General features: G+C 53.8%; 5 protein-coding genes and 1 non-coding gene across 6 annotated transcripts; 4 read left to right on the top strand and 2 right to left on the bottom strand.

Moving 5' to 3' along the window:
• The first annotated feature begins 505 nt into the window (after positions 1–505).
• On the top strand, positions 506–3,378 carry PHACADRAFT_248322 (uncharacterized protein). Its single transcript, XM_007390965.1, has 6 exons — positions 506–724; positions 780–1,030; positions 1,082–1,826; positions 1,850–3,031; positions 3,093–3,110; positions 3,167–3,378. Exons 1-4 carry the CDS (start codon positions 697–699, stop codon positions 2,278–2,280), a joined length of 1,455 nt encoding a protein of 484 aa, XP_007391027.1. The 5' UTR covers positions 506–696; the 3' UTR covers positions 2,281–3,031; positions 3,093–3,110; positions 3,167–3,378.
• A 148-nt stretch (positions 3,379–3,526) lies between these two features.
• Positions 3,527–4,845, top strand: PHACADRAFT_84866 (uncharacterized protein; the record flags this gene model as incomplete). Its single annotated transcript, XM_007390964.1, has 9 exons — positions 3,527–3,672; positions 3,723–3,798; positions 3,850–3,971; positions 4,021–4,037; positions 4,091–4,239; positions 4,287–4,372; positions 4,424–4,523; positions 4,579–4,593; positions 4,645–4,845. The coding sequence occupies 9 exons, from the start codon at positions 3,527–3,529 to the stop codon at positions 4,843–4,845; spliced, it is 912 nt and encodes a 303-aa protein (XP_007391026.1).
• Positions 4,846–5,697: 852 nt separating this feature from the next.
• PHACADRAFT_84173 (uncharacterized protein) lies at positions 5,698–8,089 on the bottom strand (the record flags this gene model as incomplete). The annotated part of the gene is made up of 6 exons (XM_007390963.1): positions 5,698–6,840; positions 6,903–7,031; positions 7,082–7,184; positions 7,236–7,411; positions 7,473–7,707; positions 7,848–8,089. The coding sequence occupies 6 exons, from the start codon at positions 8,087–8,089 to the stop codon at positions 5,698–5,700; spliced, it is 2,028 nt and encodes a 675-aa protein (XP_007391025.1).
• A 217-nt stretch (positions 8,090–8,306) lies between these two features.
• On the bottom strand, positions 8,307–10,676 carry PHACADRAFT_135410 (uncharacterized protein). Its single transcript, XM_007390962.1, has 12 exons — positions 10,361–10,676; positions 10,283–10,310; positions 9,875–10,221; positions 9,750–9,822; positions 9,605–9,698; positions 9,342–9,489; positions 9,197–9,290; positions 9,061–9,143; positions 8,918–9,003; positions 8,850–8,865; positions 8,763–8,789; positions 8,307–8,700 (listed from the first exon to the last, which is right to left on the bottom strand). The coding sequence occupies exons 1-12, from the start codon at positions 10,644–10,646 to the stop codon at positions 8,504–8,506; spliced, it is 1,479 nt and encodes a 492-aa protein (XP_007391024.1). The 5' UTR covers positions 10,647–10,676; the 3' UTR covers positions 8,307–8,503.
• Positions 10,677–10,752: 76 nt separating this feature from the next.
• On the top strand, positions 10,753–10,825 carry PHACADRAFT_t10. The gene has a single exon. It is a non-coding gene; the product is annotated as a tRNA-Cys (tRNA).
• A 101-nt stretch (positions 10,826–10,926) lies between these two features.
• PHACADRAFT_84148 (uncharacterized protein) lies at positions 10,927–12,669 on the top strand (the record flags this gene model as incomplete). The annotated part of the gene is made up of 3 exons (XM_007390961.1): positions 10,927–11,173; positions 11,211–12,412; positions 12,466–12,669. The coding sequence occupies 3 exons, from the start codon at positions 10,927–10,929 to the stop codon at positions 12,667–12,669; spliced, it is 1,653 nt and encodes a 550-aa protein (XP_007391023.1).
• Positions 12,670–14,037: the final 1,368 nt, after the last annotated feature.

Below are 14,037 nucleotides of genomic sequence, written 5' to 3'. Positions count from 1 at the left end.
GGCTGACCAACGCGGCTAGTGGCCTCGAGCTGAGTATGTGACCTAGACCTATACTGGTCCTCACTAGTACTACAATATGTTCAGGAATGGAATTATTCAGGCGAGTTGCATACGCTGTGCGGTGACGCAGTCCATCTGCTGTCTTCTGCAACATTTGTTAGTTGGTAGCCACTATGACCTCGATCATATATTGAGTGCGCGGGAATTGTCTGCATGTATTTGGCTACCAGTACGCGGAGAAGCGCATCATTCCAAAAACAATACCGAGCGGGGGATCGCCAAATTAGGTATTGTGACCGCCAGCGGCCGCCCGCTCTCAAACGTTGAACCATGAAATAACGTTCTTACCCTCGTTGTCCTCATCGCGCATAGCGTCAGAGACTGACGCGCGATACCGCGACTCCTTCTGATCCATATACCGCCTGTGTACCTTCATACGCGTGCAAATCAACCAGGCCAATGATCGACCCCTCGCTACCCGCTTCTGCTCCGTCCGCCAAGGCCAGGGGAAAGCGAGCCGCCACAAATACCACGGAAGATACCGCTGTATCGCGTGCGACAGATGCACCAGTCGCTACGATTGCTGAGCCAGCGGCAGACCCATCTGCAAAGTCGGGGATGCAGACCCGCAAACGAGTGCTGCCGTCGCGTTCGCGGAGGGGTGGGCCAGGAGTTGGGAACTGTGACGTGGACGTCATGATCCTTGAGACGAGACGTAGACAATGTGCGTGTCATAGTTCCCTATCAATACATATCATCATGCCTAACGTCCCTCGCAGTCGAGAGCGAACCACTCATCCCGCCGAATACCAGGTTCCTGCTAACGACCAACCTCGCACTCCTACCCTCCACTTCTAGCGAAGGATTAGCAGACATTGAGCTCAACACGCAGGCGTATGGACGGTACTTCGACCGGCCGGAAGTTCAACAGGCGTGTCGCGAGCAGGCACTCATTCAGACTCCGGAGTTCACCCAGCTCTCGGATGACGCTCTTGTCGGAGGTCGGTTTCGGCCACGGAATTCAGACGAGGTGCGCAGATAATATATCTCAGTTCGTCGCATAGCTGAGATCAATATGTAGGAGCTTGTGGATACTTCTGACGCCGCATACGAGAAACGACACCGCAAGTATGAAACATTCGAGAAGCGCCAGCGGCTGAGGGAGAAGGAGAAGCTCAAGCACGAGCAGTACAAATTGAGAGAGCGTATCGAGCAACTACGTGCAATGGAGGCGGCCGCGTTTTTCGCGCTGCCTGCATCAAACTTCTCCGAGCCGTCGGGCACTGCGCACGAGAGCACATTCGACGAGGACCTTGGCGAGCTCCCTGGAACGCATGTCAACGGCGCCGCCGCGTACAACGAGGGTGAACGCCGCCGAAGGGAGATGCTCGATGTTGCGGAGGCCCTCGAGGAGAGGTACCGGGTGCTCTTACCCCCTGACCGCAAGTGGCTGGAGAAGAAGGAAAGGATGAAGCGCGAGCGTGCAAGTGCAAGTGGGAGCATCTCCGTCGAGCCCGAGCGCCGCAGGGCGACGCCTCATGAGGTCGACTCCGAGGAAGAAGACGAGCTCGAGTCTTCTGTTTCTGCGCCGTTACTCCGGCACACGCGCGAGAGCAACGGCGGGTCAGAACTAGACTTCGAAACGGGAGATCACAAACGGTCGAAGAAGCTCAAGCTACGCATACCGCCGCGCCTGCCACTTAGCGAGCTTTCGATAACTCCTGCGAAGAAGCCGCATCATAACTCGAGCACAATGCTCATCGCCAGCCAGAATGGCCAATCCGCCATTCGTGCAGCGGATGGCCGATTCCTATCCAAAGCAAAACGTCTAGCGGCAGCTGCAGGAGAGGCTATCGAAGTCCACCGCGTAAACGCCTTAGGATGTCCAATGTCATCGCAGACCCTGCAAGCTCTCCTGCCAAACACTCGGTTACCAGCACCGAGAGCGGGAGTGGTCGCAATCGTCAACCTTGCGTACTCATGCTTTCTGCCATACGCGACTCTGCAACCCAGAAAAACCGCAAAACTCAGCGGCATGTCACAGCCTTTGGTGTTCGAGTTCCTCCAGAGATCGAGGCGATTCGAGACTTCGAAATCCCTCCATGGGTAGAAGAAGACTACGAGGAGGATGAGCTAGCAGGAGACGAAAGCTACGCGGAATACACAGCTAGCGATGATGATGCGGCCTCCGGACATTCGCATGGAAACGAGTTCGAAGAGATTGAGTGGGACGAGGACACGAAGGAAGATATCCCCGAGATCGAACTACTCGATGATTGAACCCAAGCGTCACAGATGCCTGCTAGCTTTCCGATAGCCTATTATTCGCGTAACAGTAGACCAGCGTATGTATCCGTATTACGAGCTTTGTTATCAGTACTCTATGGCGCGTTTGTGCCAGGTGTGATCGCCCGCGGGACACCAGTGAGATTGCTCACGATCGCAAGCGCATTTAGTCTTTGGTCGAGGGGAGCGGCGGAGACCCTTGACAAGGCGAGATGAGCATAGCCAACAGGGCCCAGCTTCTTCAGCGTGTCCCCAGGTGTGGAAACGAGCGCTTGCGGCAGATAACGAGAATACTCGCCGGCGGTCTCCTCCAGCATGCGTTGAGTGCGCGTAGACGAGGGTGATGCCGCGGAAAAGGTGAGTGGGACGACTTGGTGTGTAGCCGGCGATGAAACGTCGAACAGAGTCTTGAGGTCCGTCCCCTGTACGATTCTCTCAACTACCACTTTCTTCGCCTTCTCGCCCCTTGCGTTTGTGGCATTGTTCGCCCTGGCCTCAGCACCCTCCGCCGTACCTTCCGCCGCGAACTCCTTCTCACCCCGACGACGCCGGTCCGCGAGCTGCGGAGGCGTGGCGAGTTTGACTTGCGATGACCGGAGGTTGCCGGGCTTGTGTTTAGGGATCCATTGTTCTTTAGTGCGTGCAATCTCTTGCGCACGCTTGTTCATGAGGCTTGATGAGAGGCTACCGCGACCAGAGAATTCTGCCTGGCTCATACCAAGGGGACTATGGCCCCGTTGTTGAACTGTCAGAGATGTTCGTTAAACAGGGCGTTCACAATAACGGGAAAGCGTAGAGACACATACCAATAGTGTCGCGTTCGGCTACAATGACGCACGGATAAGTGACTTATATGCATCGCAAAGGTACACACACATACGGATGGCCAAGTCACCGAAAGCATTGGCGAGAGGAATTCTCGATTTTCGGATAGGCTGAGCTGGAGCAACTTGCGAAACCGCCGGCTCGGTCGTCTCGGTAACAGCAGCAGTAGTGTTCGTCCGAACGGCGGTCAGAGCCCCGACCGTAGATCGCGCGTTGGCTCTGCAAGACTGCAAAGTCGTTCTGCTGAGCACCATCACAGGTAGTGGCGGTCGGGTACAGGTGAACAGCGAACCTGAAGAGCGCCTCTACTCCCTAGAAGGCAAGGGGTCCGGATCGGAGGCGTCGGGGCAGGCGTCCCACTTTGGGACGCCTGCCCGCTTGCTGCTACGTCTCCTTCACATTTCTTAGCGTGCGGATGGGGCGACTCGTCGGACGACTTTTTGTTGGCGGGACTCTTTTCCTCATAACATTCATTGGATACTCGTCGCAAATATTCATCATATGGCCGTGGTACGGTCGCGAGCTCACCGTAGAGCTGCTGACTCTGCTTATACCCTTCAAGTAAGTCCAGAGCTCATTCTCTGTACAACTCCTCTCATACTTATCGTTAGTGCGCTACTTGGAATGCTGCTATGGAGCTATTACCTTGTTGTCACGACAAATCCGGGGCAAGTGCCTAATAACTGGGTGCGTTCTGTCGTAACTTGCAAGGTACCTTACTCTTTTGACGCGTTGCAGCAACCGAACTTCCAAAGCGAGGAAGGATATGAAGTAAAGAAGCTCACTAGAGGACCTCGATACTGCCGGACATGCGAGAACTACAAACCACCGCGTGCCCACCACTGCCGACAATGCAAGCGGTGCGCAAGACTACTTCTTCCACGAGTCTTCCCGCTGACCTCTGTGCAGATGTGTGCTTCGGATGGGTATGTTCTTCTCCTATGCTGTGTCTGTTATATGTCTCATCGCTTATTGCCAGATCATCATTGCCCATGGGTCAACAATTGCGTCGGGCACTACAACTACGGACACTTCATCCGCTTCCTGTTCTATGTGGACATCACATGCGCGTACCATCTTGGCATGGTTACGAGACGTGTACTGACTGCTTCAGCTACACGATTCTGGGTACGCATATCCTACCACCAGCTGTGGTATATTGCTGACTGCCGCAGGACGAACCCTCTTTTCAAGAGCTTATCTTTATCGTCCTAAACTATACTTTTTGCGTGCCAGTAATGCTTGCCGTCGGTGGTTTCAGGTATGTCATAATGCTACTGTGTGACAGCAATGCGCTAAACAGTTCTTTCAGTATTTATCACTTTAACGCCTTGTGCAATAATACGACAACTATAGAGGGCTGGGAGAAAGATAAAGTTGCCACCTTAGTTCGCAGAGGGAAGATCCAAGAGGTAAGCTCTGAACGCTCGCTTTATCCTGAGCACCTCTAAAAGATGATTATATCAGATCAAATTTCCCTACGTAAGGATACCATATTTGTCCGCACAGGATCTTGCTCACGCCCTGGCATAGAACATCGGTGCCTGGGGGAACATCAAGTCCGTCGTTGGCGGTAATCCTTGGCTCTGGTGCTGGCCCGGTCCTCCCAAAGGCGATGGGCTCAAGTATCCGCTGGCGGACCCGACTGGTGAGTGGGTGGAGCTCCAACCGCAGTCGGAGGACTGGAATCGGAGAATGGACGCCTGGAAGAGTCACGATGTAGCTGAGCCGTAGTAGGTTGGACTTTGCCTTTCTACCAGTTAGAACGTGAGGGCTCATCTTTACTCAGCTAACCAGCTTTCTTCAGCTTTGTCTCCTAGCCGTGCATTCGCACATTTGCTCATATCCTTCATTCTCAGATCCTAGGTCGGAGTCTTGGCCACCTAAAGATCCAAACGCATACCCCTCTTCCGATCCAAATCACGTCTTCACTCTTCCCTCGAGCCCCTGGACATACGAGAACGGCTCGCTCAATCCGCACCTGCAGCCCAATGGCTTGGTACGCCGCGCATCTGGCTCTGGACGCAGACGAACAAGGGCTCGCGAGCCTGTCGCATCTGTCCCGCCCTACCACCCCGACTACCGTCCACCCGGCGACGACAACGCCTTCTCTGATTCCCCGGGCTCTGTCGCCTCGTTGTTAGACGAGGATGAGGACGAGGACGAGGACGCACCGCTGCGTCCGCGTTCTCTCGTGCGGCGGGGCTCGGAAGGCTACGAGGTGCGCCCGATCGACCGCGAGGAGACGCTGCGCCAGCATGTCCTAAGCCAGGTGCATGAGCCCGGGCGGTATAACGTGTATGTGCCCGAAACGCCCAGCACTAGTGAGGAAGAGGACGAGATAATACCACTTGCTGATAGGGTTGAGAGCTGGCGGAAGGCGGCTGAGGTGGAAGCATGACTGCAGAACCGACACAACGTATACTCTCGATTAGACATGTATAAGCTGTAGTTTATGCTCAGGAATAAGTACTACTGATACAAAAAAAACTCATAGTAAAAGAATCACAGTAAAAGAACCACACTAAGGTATAACGTATAACCCCCACCGCCGCCAAGACGAAGACAAAATGTCATCACTGGCCACTACGCCAAAGCTATTCGGTCAAGATATGCACGCCATGTCATCCCGCCTTTCGCACCGACCTCGACAACACTCGAGCCCACAGGCAACTCAAATTCCCAGACACCGCCCTCTGTGGAGCTGACAGCAATACCATTGAGCCTCACCTGAAGCTCGCCCTCGGAATGTTGGGGCTTGGCGGGTGCCTTCCCTTTCCCCTTCGGACTTTCGGTAGGTTTGCTGCGCTTCTTCCTCGGTCGTCCACGCCCACGCTTCTGTGGGATCTGCGGCTGCGGCTCTTCCTCCTCCTCGTCATCTTCCTCCTCTTCGTGCCGCTCGATATCGCCGTGGGCCCCGTCCTCGGCGTCACTGTCGTCGTCGTCCACGTACTTCACGTTGCTGATCCTCAGGCTGGTCTCAGTCGAGCCGAGACGCGCTGCCCAGATCTTCACGCCATTGCGGTAGTCCATGACCAGCTTGCGCCCCGCCGGCTTCGTGAGCATTGAGACGTGCCGCAGCGGACGGCCTGTCTCTGCAGGCGTTGGGGACTTAGCGACAGGCACTTGGGATTGCGAACGTTGCTGTGGGGGAGCATGAGCCTGGGGCTGGACGGGAGGCTGCGCGTATTGGCGGGCAGTGGGATTGATACTATTGCTGTTCGGTAAGGAAGTCGATGCGACCGGAGCACGATATGCTGCAGCTGGGTAGTGTTGACTGTATACACCGCCATATGTCGGCTGTGAAGTGTTTGCAGTTGGCGCAACTTGTGTAGCCGGCGTTGGCGTTGGCACTGTTGCATATGGTGACCCTACAGGCGGGGCAGGTGAAGCTACCACGGCACCATTAACCACAAGAGGAGTCGCCTTTGGTGGTGCTGGCGGCGACATAACACCAGTAAAAGTCGTTGGAGATGCAGCGTGCTGCGTCACGGGGGACGACACGGCCGGTACAGGGGGAGGCGCTCGAGCAATTGGTCGTGGGCTTGCCACAGTCGCAATTCCTACTGGAGCGACAGGTAGGGAGCTATTGCCAGCCTGCGGCGCGGGCGGCTGTGCGTTAGTCGGCTGAGGAATCTTCAGCTTCACCTTTGTCGAATGGTCTGAGGATGCATAAGCAGGAATGGTGAACGGCGGAGGAAGATCTGCCATAAGTTGTCGAAAGTGGTCCTAATCGACGGAGCACAAGGGCTATGAGAGCTATCAAAGCATGCGATAAGAAATGCACTGACTCGAAGTACTATTGCGTCTTCCCAGATCTCTGTATGTTCCTGATTGAATTCAAGTGCGTTAGAGAACACGAGCTCGACATCATTCGCGAAGTCGACGGGTGTATGGTACTCTTTGCGTTTCAAGCGTTTCTGCCAGAAGATTTTAAGTAATTCGCCTAGCTGAAGCGTTCCCGACATACGAAGATATTTTCTAGACATTGTGGCTTCTTGATCAGTCTGTAGTATATCGCCCATTGCTTCTTATTCGGAAGTTCCATAAACTCAGCAGACAAGACCCGACCACTAAGAAAGAGTTAGAACACGACTGTAGCTCGGTACGAAGGAAAAACGTACTTGTCATCGGTCTTGTCGACAAGCTTCTGAAGACGTGTCTTCAAGAGACGGCTCATATTAGGTGCCTTCTTCTTCTTGTCTTCGTTGTCCGAGCCAGCCTCCCCAGCTGCTTCAACGTCGTCATCGTCCCCAGCAGGTACTCCTGTGAGCTTGCTCGACTCCCTGTTGACCAGTTTCTGCGCAGAGGGCATATCAGGGGCGGACTGGCGTGACGGAAGACAGGAGTCATCCACTTACATGGAGGTGTTTCGCATCTCTCCAGATCTGACTCTCCTTCATGTTGTACTTCTTCGCATTCTTGAAGCACTGTTCGCAATCCGCCCTGATCTCCTCGAAGAACGCATACTGGCCGCTCTCGAGCCGTTTCTTTATGTCGTCGAGGGCTATGGGTCGCTTGATCTGCTCGTAGTAGTCGGGATATTGCCGTTTGGACGGCAGACGCAGGAAATCAAGAGACAGCTGTCGTCCGTTGCTGTATGAGTATTGACGACGTCGATAAGGCGAGCACAGCGATGAGTCGGCAAGGTGGCCGTAAGAGGTGGAAAAAGGCGAGTGATGAATTCGTCGGTTACCAAACTGCTGCAATCGAAAGAGTTAAAGACTGTCACGCACTCCTTATCCTTAGCGTCCTTGATCGTCTGCCACAACTTGAGCCCCCTCTCTTTCACCTGTCCTAGATCCTCGATAGACTTCTCGTTCTCGCCTAGTTCCACCCCCATGCCGTTGACTATCGACATCTCGCCGGACGCGCCTGCATTCTGTGTACTTGAGACCGCGGTCTTCTGTCGTTTGGCGCGGGGTGCATCCACATCCACTCCCTGCGCTGCGAACATGCTCGCTTCCCTCTTCGACATGGCGAAATTGTCGGTTCGCTTGGGGATAGCGGCTTGGGATCTCCTGTTATTTGTCGACGACGATGGCCAGCTCGAATAATGTGTCTGAGCCCGATTCCCTGCATACAGCGACGCGAGCCTGCGGGCCTGTTGATGGACTGCCTATTGTGGAAATGGTCCACGTGATCTTATTCGGAGCGCCACAACTGCTTTGTCCGAATCCACATCTCGAGTTTGCGGCACAAGGCACGAGGTGGGCTTCGAATAAAGATAGTGTATGCATGCTGTACATGTGCCGTTATACAGGACTGTAGCACATTTATACTTTTAGAGAAAACGCTCAATACTTGAGATGCAACATGTACTTATGACACCTAGACCTTACCACCAGCGGGCTGAATGTTTGTGAATTCATCCTTAACCTAGATACACGCTTTATCGACATTCTGGGTCTAGTATATATATATATATGCCTCTCACCTCTCTGAAGAAAGCCTCGTCGTCAATGATTCGGAAGCCGGTGAGCGCAAGCGCTTTGGCAACCTTGATCGTTTCATCATGAGCTTCCCGTGCCGCGGCAGCGGCAGCGAACTCGGCGGTATGGTTCGCGCCATTATGAGCCGTAGGAATAGCTAAACAGTTTCAAAGTATGCATTAGTTCATCTCGTGTATGCAAGTTGCAGGTGAGACGTACTGTACGCAGGGTGCAGACCCGGAAGCTCTGTACATCAGCTCAGCCTCTGTGACCATCTCGACCGGTAACAAAAATCAAGGTTCTGACCGTAGGTGACATTCCCCTGTGTACTCGATAAGAAAAGCGCAATGACATTGAAGCTCAAAAAGGCTCACGAAGTCGGTAGAGAATGCGCCACTGTCTTCCACCTTGGCCGCGGTCATGCCACATCTGTTGGCAGCGGTTCTTGCAAATTCACGTGCTCCAATCGAGCACATCAGCGCGACTGCAATGTAGCATAATCTCAGACATGATCTACCTAAGACCGAGTTTTGCTGAAGATTCAGTAGTGGCTGTTTACAGACGAAATTCAGGGAGCATCCCGTCGCTGTGGCAGCACCTCTACATGCAAAATGAAACCTCGACACGGACAAAGACGCAGGTAGTAGACTCACTGAAAACACTTCAGAACTCGTTCCCTCAGATCCCCGAGATCTTGCTTGGTTGGCGCGCGGATGTTCCACACCATGGACATATCGGAAGGAATAACTAAGGATCGTCAGCATGACAGTACACATGAACCGGAAGAGGCGGCGTTACCATTCACAGGGAGGGGAGACTTATCGAAATGCACAACACCGTGTACTCGAAGCTCGGGACGAAGCTGTTGCCTGAGCATTGAGACGGAATTGAAAGCGTGCACAACGGCGTCTTGAGCGTTGATTCCATCCCATGGCTGGAGCGCGGCCTGTCAATGGGCCCATGAGAACTGAGAAATCGTAAGCTGTTGATCCTTTGGGCGTACATGAGCTCTGAGAAGTGCCAGAAATTAGCAAGCGATGAAGATTGTTTGGCGAGAGTACGTACGGCTTTCCTTTGAAATTGACGTTGATGGCCTGAATAGCCAGGCTACTAGCAAGTGTGACCATATGTTTTGGACCAGACCCTGGATGACACCTACTAAAAGCGTGAGCCGCTGATGATTGTGGCAAGAGTGGAAAAACGAACATAATGCAGGTATCCATCTCTTTGTACGCACCTGCTTCTACCAGGCGGGCCTTGCCATGCCCGCCCTCCTCGGCTGTAACAATATTTATGCCATCAAAGTGGACCGATGAATTGGCACCACGGACCAGGCGTCCCGAGCAACACCACTGAGCCAGCGACATCATGCACCTCTAGTGCCTTCTTTACACCAAGAGCGACGGCAACTCCCGCTATGGCAATTAGATTGTGCCCACATGCATGGCTGGCGCTGCCCTTCGGAATGGGCAAAGCATCCATTTCCGAGTTTATGCCAAGTGTGCGGGCGGAATGGCTCGAGTGGGCTACTGCTTGCTCAGAGGTGTGAGTAAACGCGGCACGCCAAGCGGTGGTCATGTAACGCGGGGTCTCCTTAGATGGTACATGGGACTTGTACTGCTTGGTGACCTCAAAGTCCTGATAGGCCATGAAGTCACTCAGCGTATCATGTGCGAACCTGGGCGTATATGGTCGTCTTAGTACCAAGACCTTGCTCAAAAGGCTTCATTACTACGCACTGTTCGCGAAAACGCAACTCCGGATGGGCTACAATAAACAGTCAACAAGGAGTGTGGCCATATCAGATGCGGACTTACCATGTATCTTAAGACTGAGCTCCCGCAGCTGGGGACTGAGCCTGTCGATTTCCTGCTCAATGGTTTCCATGACTTCTGGTCGATATATGCCACTAGGGACAGAAAATGTGTCTGCACTAAATGCAATATCGTGTAAGGTATTCAGCACTTTTTCAGTTGAAGCTGTCGGCGCGACAAGGTTAGGGTCGAGCAGCCATTGATCGTTGGCATCGCCGTGAGCGATAGCATAGCAGCACACATCCTGGTGTAAGCCTTCATGATCCTCCAAGAGGCTGATGTCGACCATGTCTGCGAAGGTCAGCTTGGGTGCAGTGCAAGTGCACCGGCGCACACTTGCTTGGGCACCTTGGTAAGATGGAATGTATATAAGTACGCCATTCCAGCAGGACAAGGACTCTATAGCTCAGTGGTTAGAGCATGCGATTGCAGATCGCAGGGTCCCGTGTTCAAATCACGGTGGGGTCTTTTTACAACACTTCCCCCCTCACTAATAAAGCAACTTTTTTTCGACTGGAGGCGCTTTGGGCGTCTAGTGATGGGCATTCCCAAGTCTTCCGTTTACCGCGATGCGCAAAGCTTCGCTACGACAGCTCAGTGCTCTCTGTCGCAGAAACGTACACACTCATGACTTGACAAAGAACGTGGACTCGCTCGTTAAACTCACAACCCTTCCCAACAAAATCCGGGTTGCGACGGAGCACACCCCGGGGCACTTTGCTGCGCTTGGTTTGTATGTCGATGCTGGTTCTCGGTATGAGACACCAGCTACTTCTGGCGTGAGCCATTTTCTTGACAGAATGGCGTTCAAGGTGTGTAAGAGCATAATCAAAACCTCGTAGATTGTTCACAGCACTGCAGACGACTACAACTCGCTCAGACGAGGATATGGCGCAAGCTATGGACAAGCTCGGCGGTCAGATACTTTGCTCGTCCACACGAGAAGCAATCATGTATCAGTCTTCCCATTTCTCCAATGCCACACCACTCGCCCTGTCGCTCATTGCCGACACTGTAACATCACCAGCCTTACTCCCTGAAGAGCTCGAAGCACAGCGAGACGCGGCACGTTACGAGATACGAGAGGTTTTGAATAAGCCTGAAATGATACTGCCTGAGATACTGCACGACGTTGCTTACGGAGGTACTGGACTCGGCAACCCCCTGTTGTGTCCGCTGGAACGAGTAGACGAGATTGATGAATACGTGACGAGGAGTTTTATGAAGCAGTGGTACAGGCCAGAGCGGATGGTCATCGCCGGCGCAGGAATGCACCACGAAGAACTAGTTGAGCTCGCAGACAAATACTTCGGCAGCATCAAATTTGTCACTCCTGAGCAGCATTCGCAACCTCAGCTCCCCTTCTCAGGCTCGTCACGAACGCAGCAGCAACCGCCCGCCCATCTTCTTCCCTCCCAGCCGCAGCAAAACTCATTATACAAATCATTCACACGCGCAGCATCGTCTTATCTCCTGCCGAACCAGCCCGCCTCCATAGACCTCCCTCCGCTAGGCTCCACATACACCGGCGGACACCGCCATCTTCCTCCTGTCCCTCCTCCGCCATCGAACCCTCCCCTCCCTCAACTTTCACACCTCTATCTTGCATATGAGGGTCCGTCAATTCACGACCCTGACGTTTACGCCGTCGCTACGATTCAAGTCCTCCTTGGCGGAGGGGGCTCCTTCAGTGCCGGCGGGCCTGGAAAAGGAATGTATACCCGCCTGTACACGCATATCCTGAACCACTACCCTCAGGTCGAGTATTGTGCATCCTTCAACCACATTTACACAGACTCGGCGCTTTTCGGCCTGTTTGCGTCGTTCGTCAGCCGTCCCGCTGGTCAGACCGGCAGGGGCCGCATCGGCAGGTCGCGGAGCAGCGAGGGCAACAGCCCAGCGGAGATCTTCCCGCACCTCGTGCATCAGCTGAGCCTGCTGTTGTACACACCGATACCGGAGGACGAACTCCAGAGGGCCAAGAACCAGCTCAAGTCAAGCTTGGTCATGGCGTTGGAGAGCAGGAGCGTCGAGGTGGAGGACCTTGGGAGACAGGTGTGTTTTGGAAGCTTTATCTGTGGTCTCGTTACTCAAGTTCGCTGTTACAGATGCTTGTCCACAGCCGTAAGATTCCTGTCCAGGAAATGTGCGACCGCATTGACGAGGTCGATGCTGCCACGATTCGCCGCGTCGCCCATAAGTTCTTCGGCCCCGAGAGCGAGCGCAAGCCTACAGTTGTCGTGATGGCTCCTGAAGACGTGTCCCGACAGGAGTGCGCAATGACATTACGGAACTATGGCGTCTCGGTATAGCCTCTGTTTCTCGCAGCCATGTCCAGGTCTGTTGGGCTGCGGCACGCACCTCTGCATGTATGCTATCGTTACGACTCTCGTAATCTCTGATTCAATACCTTGCTCATTCGCTGACCACCGGTAAATCAGCTCAGTGAGAATGTCTGTATTCTTCCCCATCGCTCTCTCTCCAACACTGAGCTTCTCGGGCTGCCTTACACTGTCTGAGAAGTGTGCTAGTGTCTTTGGGTAGAAAATAAGAATGCGCCAGTCGTCCGTGACGGCGGGCTGCAGATTCGTCCCTAATGGTGCTGACATTTCGTCGGATTGTAGAGTAGCAACGACACCCGGCTCCACGTGAGATGTCTCAAGCTGTGGTATATGTTCCGCGAAGAGCGAAACGTCTTGAGGGCCAAGCGTAAGTTTAGCTTTGTCTGAGCCATGGAGCTCTCCACGTATGTCAGGATCATGAGGACTCAGGCCTAGGCCTCAGGCATCGCCGAAGAGCCTGATATTCTCGCTGACAAGCTGGCTGCATGTTCCCAGCGGGAATAGAATCCGTTCGCGGAGCTCGTACTAGCGGACGAGAATCTACTAGAGGCCTTGGAACAGAGGCAATCTCGCTCCTGCCACCATTCGAGCCCAACGCGCGTCGACGAGCCTAAGAGTATGCAGGTGCGCGAGCGGACCAAGACTGCGTAAATTACATCTGCGAGGTCGTTAACGTGCGATGACGGGTTCTCGAACCGGAGTATGTCTGACCTGTCGGGGACAGGCCTTACTTCAAGTTATGATCAGTGACGCGGGCTGCGTTGGCCTGAAGACACCACAGGACGTTTCGTATGTATGAGTCATACTCGCCACGGTGCCTTTCATTGACGTTTCGTGGCATAAATTTTCGAACGTAGTTCTTTCATGAAGCAATATGTCATCCATTTGCCATCTTGCCGACCACGCTCTCCATTGCCTCGGCGAAAAAACTCTCGAAAATCCCGGACAATTGCAGGGGCATTTCGTACATGCATGTGAGATGCTCCGGAGAGATGATGGTGGTCGATCTTCAACGGGCAGAGTATGACACAGTACCCGGAATTCTCCTGGCTGCGCGAGCGCCGCGAGGCACTTGTGCCGAAGAAGATGGGCACTTTTCAAGCTGAGTCTTCATCTCTACAGTCAAATTTCAAGACACTCGGGGTGGACGTAGAACGTTCGTTCATGGAGGCCATTTCTGGGTCCGTAGCAGCTTCCGGCGCTCGCGGTGAGCAAATGCGACAGCAGGTACTCTAAGCTGGCCGTAGATTATGTCGTGGTCCTAAGGCATGCAAAATCCGCCAACCTTTGCAGGCACTGGCCGACACGGACAAGGAGGCCAGGGCGGGAGCGCTGCAG

Source organism: Phanerochaete carnosa, assembly GCF_000300595.1.
Source record: "Phanerochaete carnosa HHB-10118-sp unplaced genomic scaffold PHACAscaffold_1, whole genome shotgun sequence".
Taxonomy (NCBI): domain Eukaryota; kingdom Fungi; phylum Basidiomycota; class Agaricomycetes; order Polyporales; family Phanerochaetaceae; genus Phanerochaete; species Phanerochaete carnosa.
The sequence above is the reverse complement of the archived record's forward strand: the minus strand, read 5'-3'. Positions and strand labels throughout refer to the sequence as shown.

Bases quoted from the DNA above. Each gene is read 5' to 3' on its own strand.
- PHACADRAFT_248322 (XM_007390965.1), top strand. From the start codon at position 697: ATGATCCTTGAGACGAGACGTAGACAAT. The intron at 725-779 runs GTGCGTGTCATA...CGTCCCTCGCAG, and splicing joins TGAGACGAGACGTAGACAAT to TCGAGAGCGAACCACTCATC. The intron at 1,031-1,081 runs GTGCGCAGATAA...ATCAATATGTAG, and splicing joins GGCCACGGAATTCAGACGAG to GAGCTTGTGGATACTTCTGA.
- PHACADRAFT_135410 (XM_007390962.1), bottom strand. From the start codon at position 10,646: ATGGTCGACATCAGCCTCTTGGAGGATCATGAAGGCTTACACCAGGAT. The intron at 10,222-10,282 runs GTGCGTAGTAAT...ATATACGCCCAG, and splicing joins GAGTTGCGTTTTCGCGAACA to GTTCGCACATGATACGCTGA. The intron at 9,490-9,604 runs GTACTCTCGCCA...GCCCATTGACAG, and splicing joins ATTTCAAAGGAAAGCCGTAC to GCCGCGCTCCAGCCATGGGA.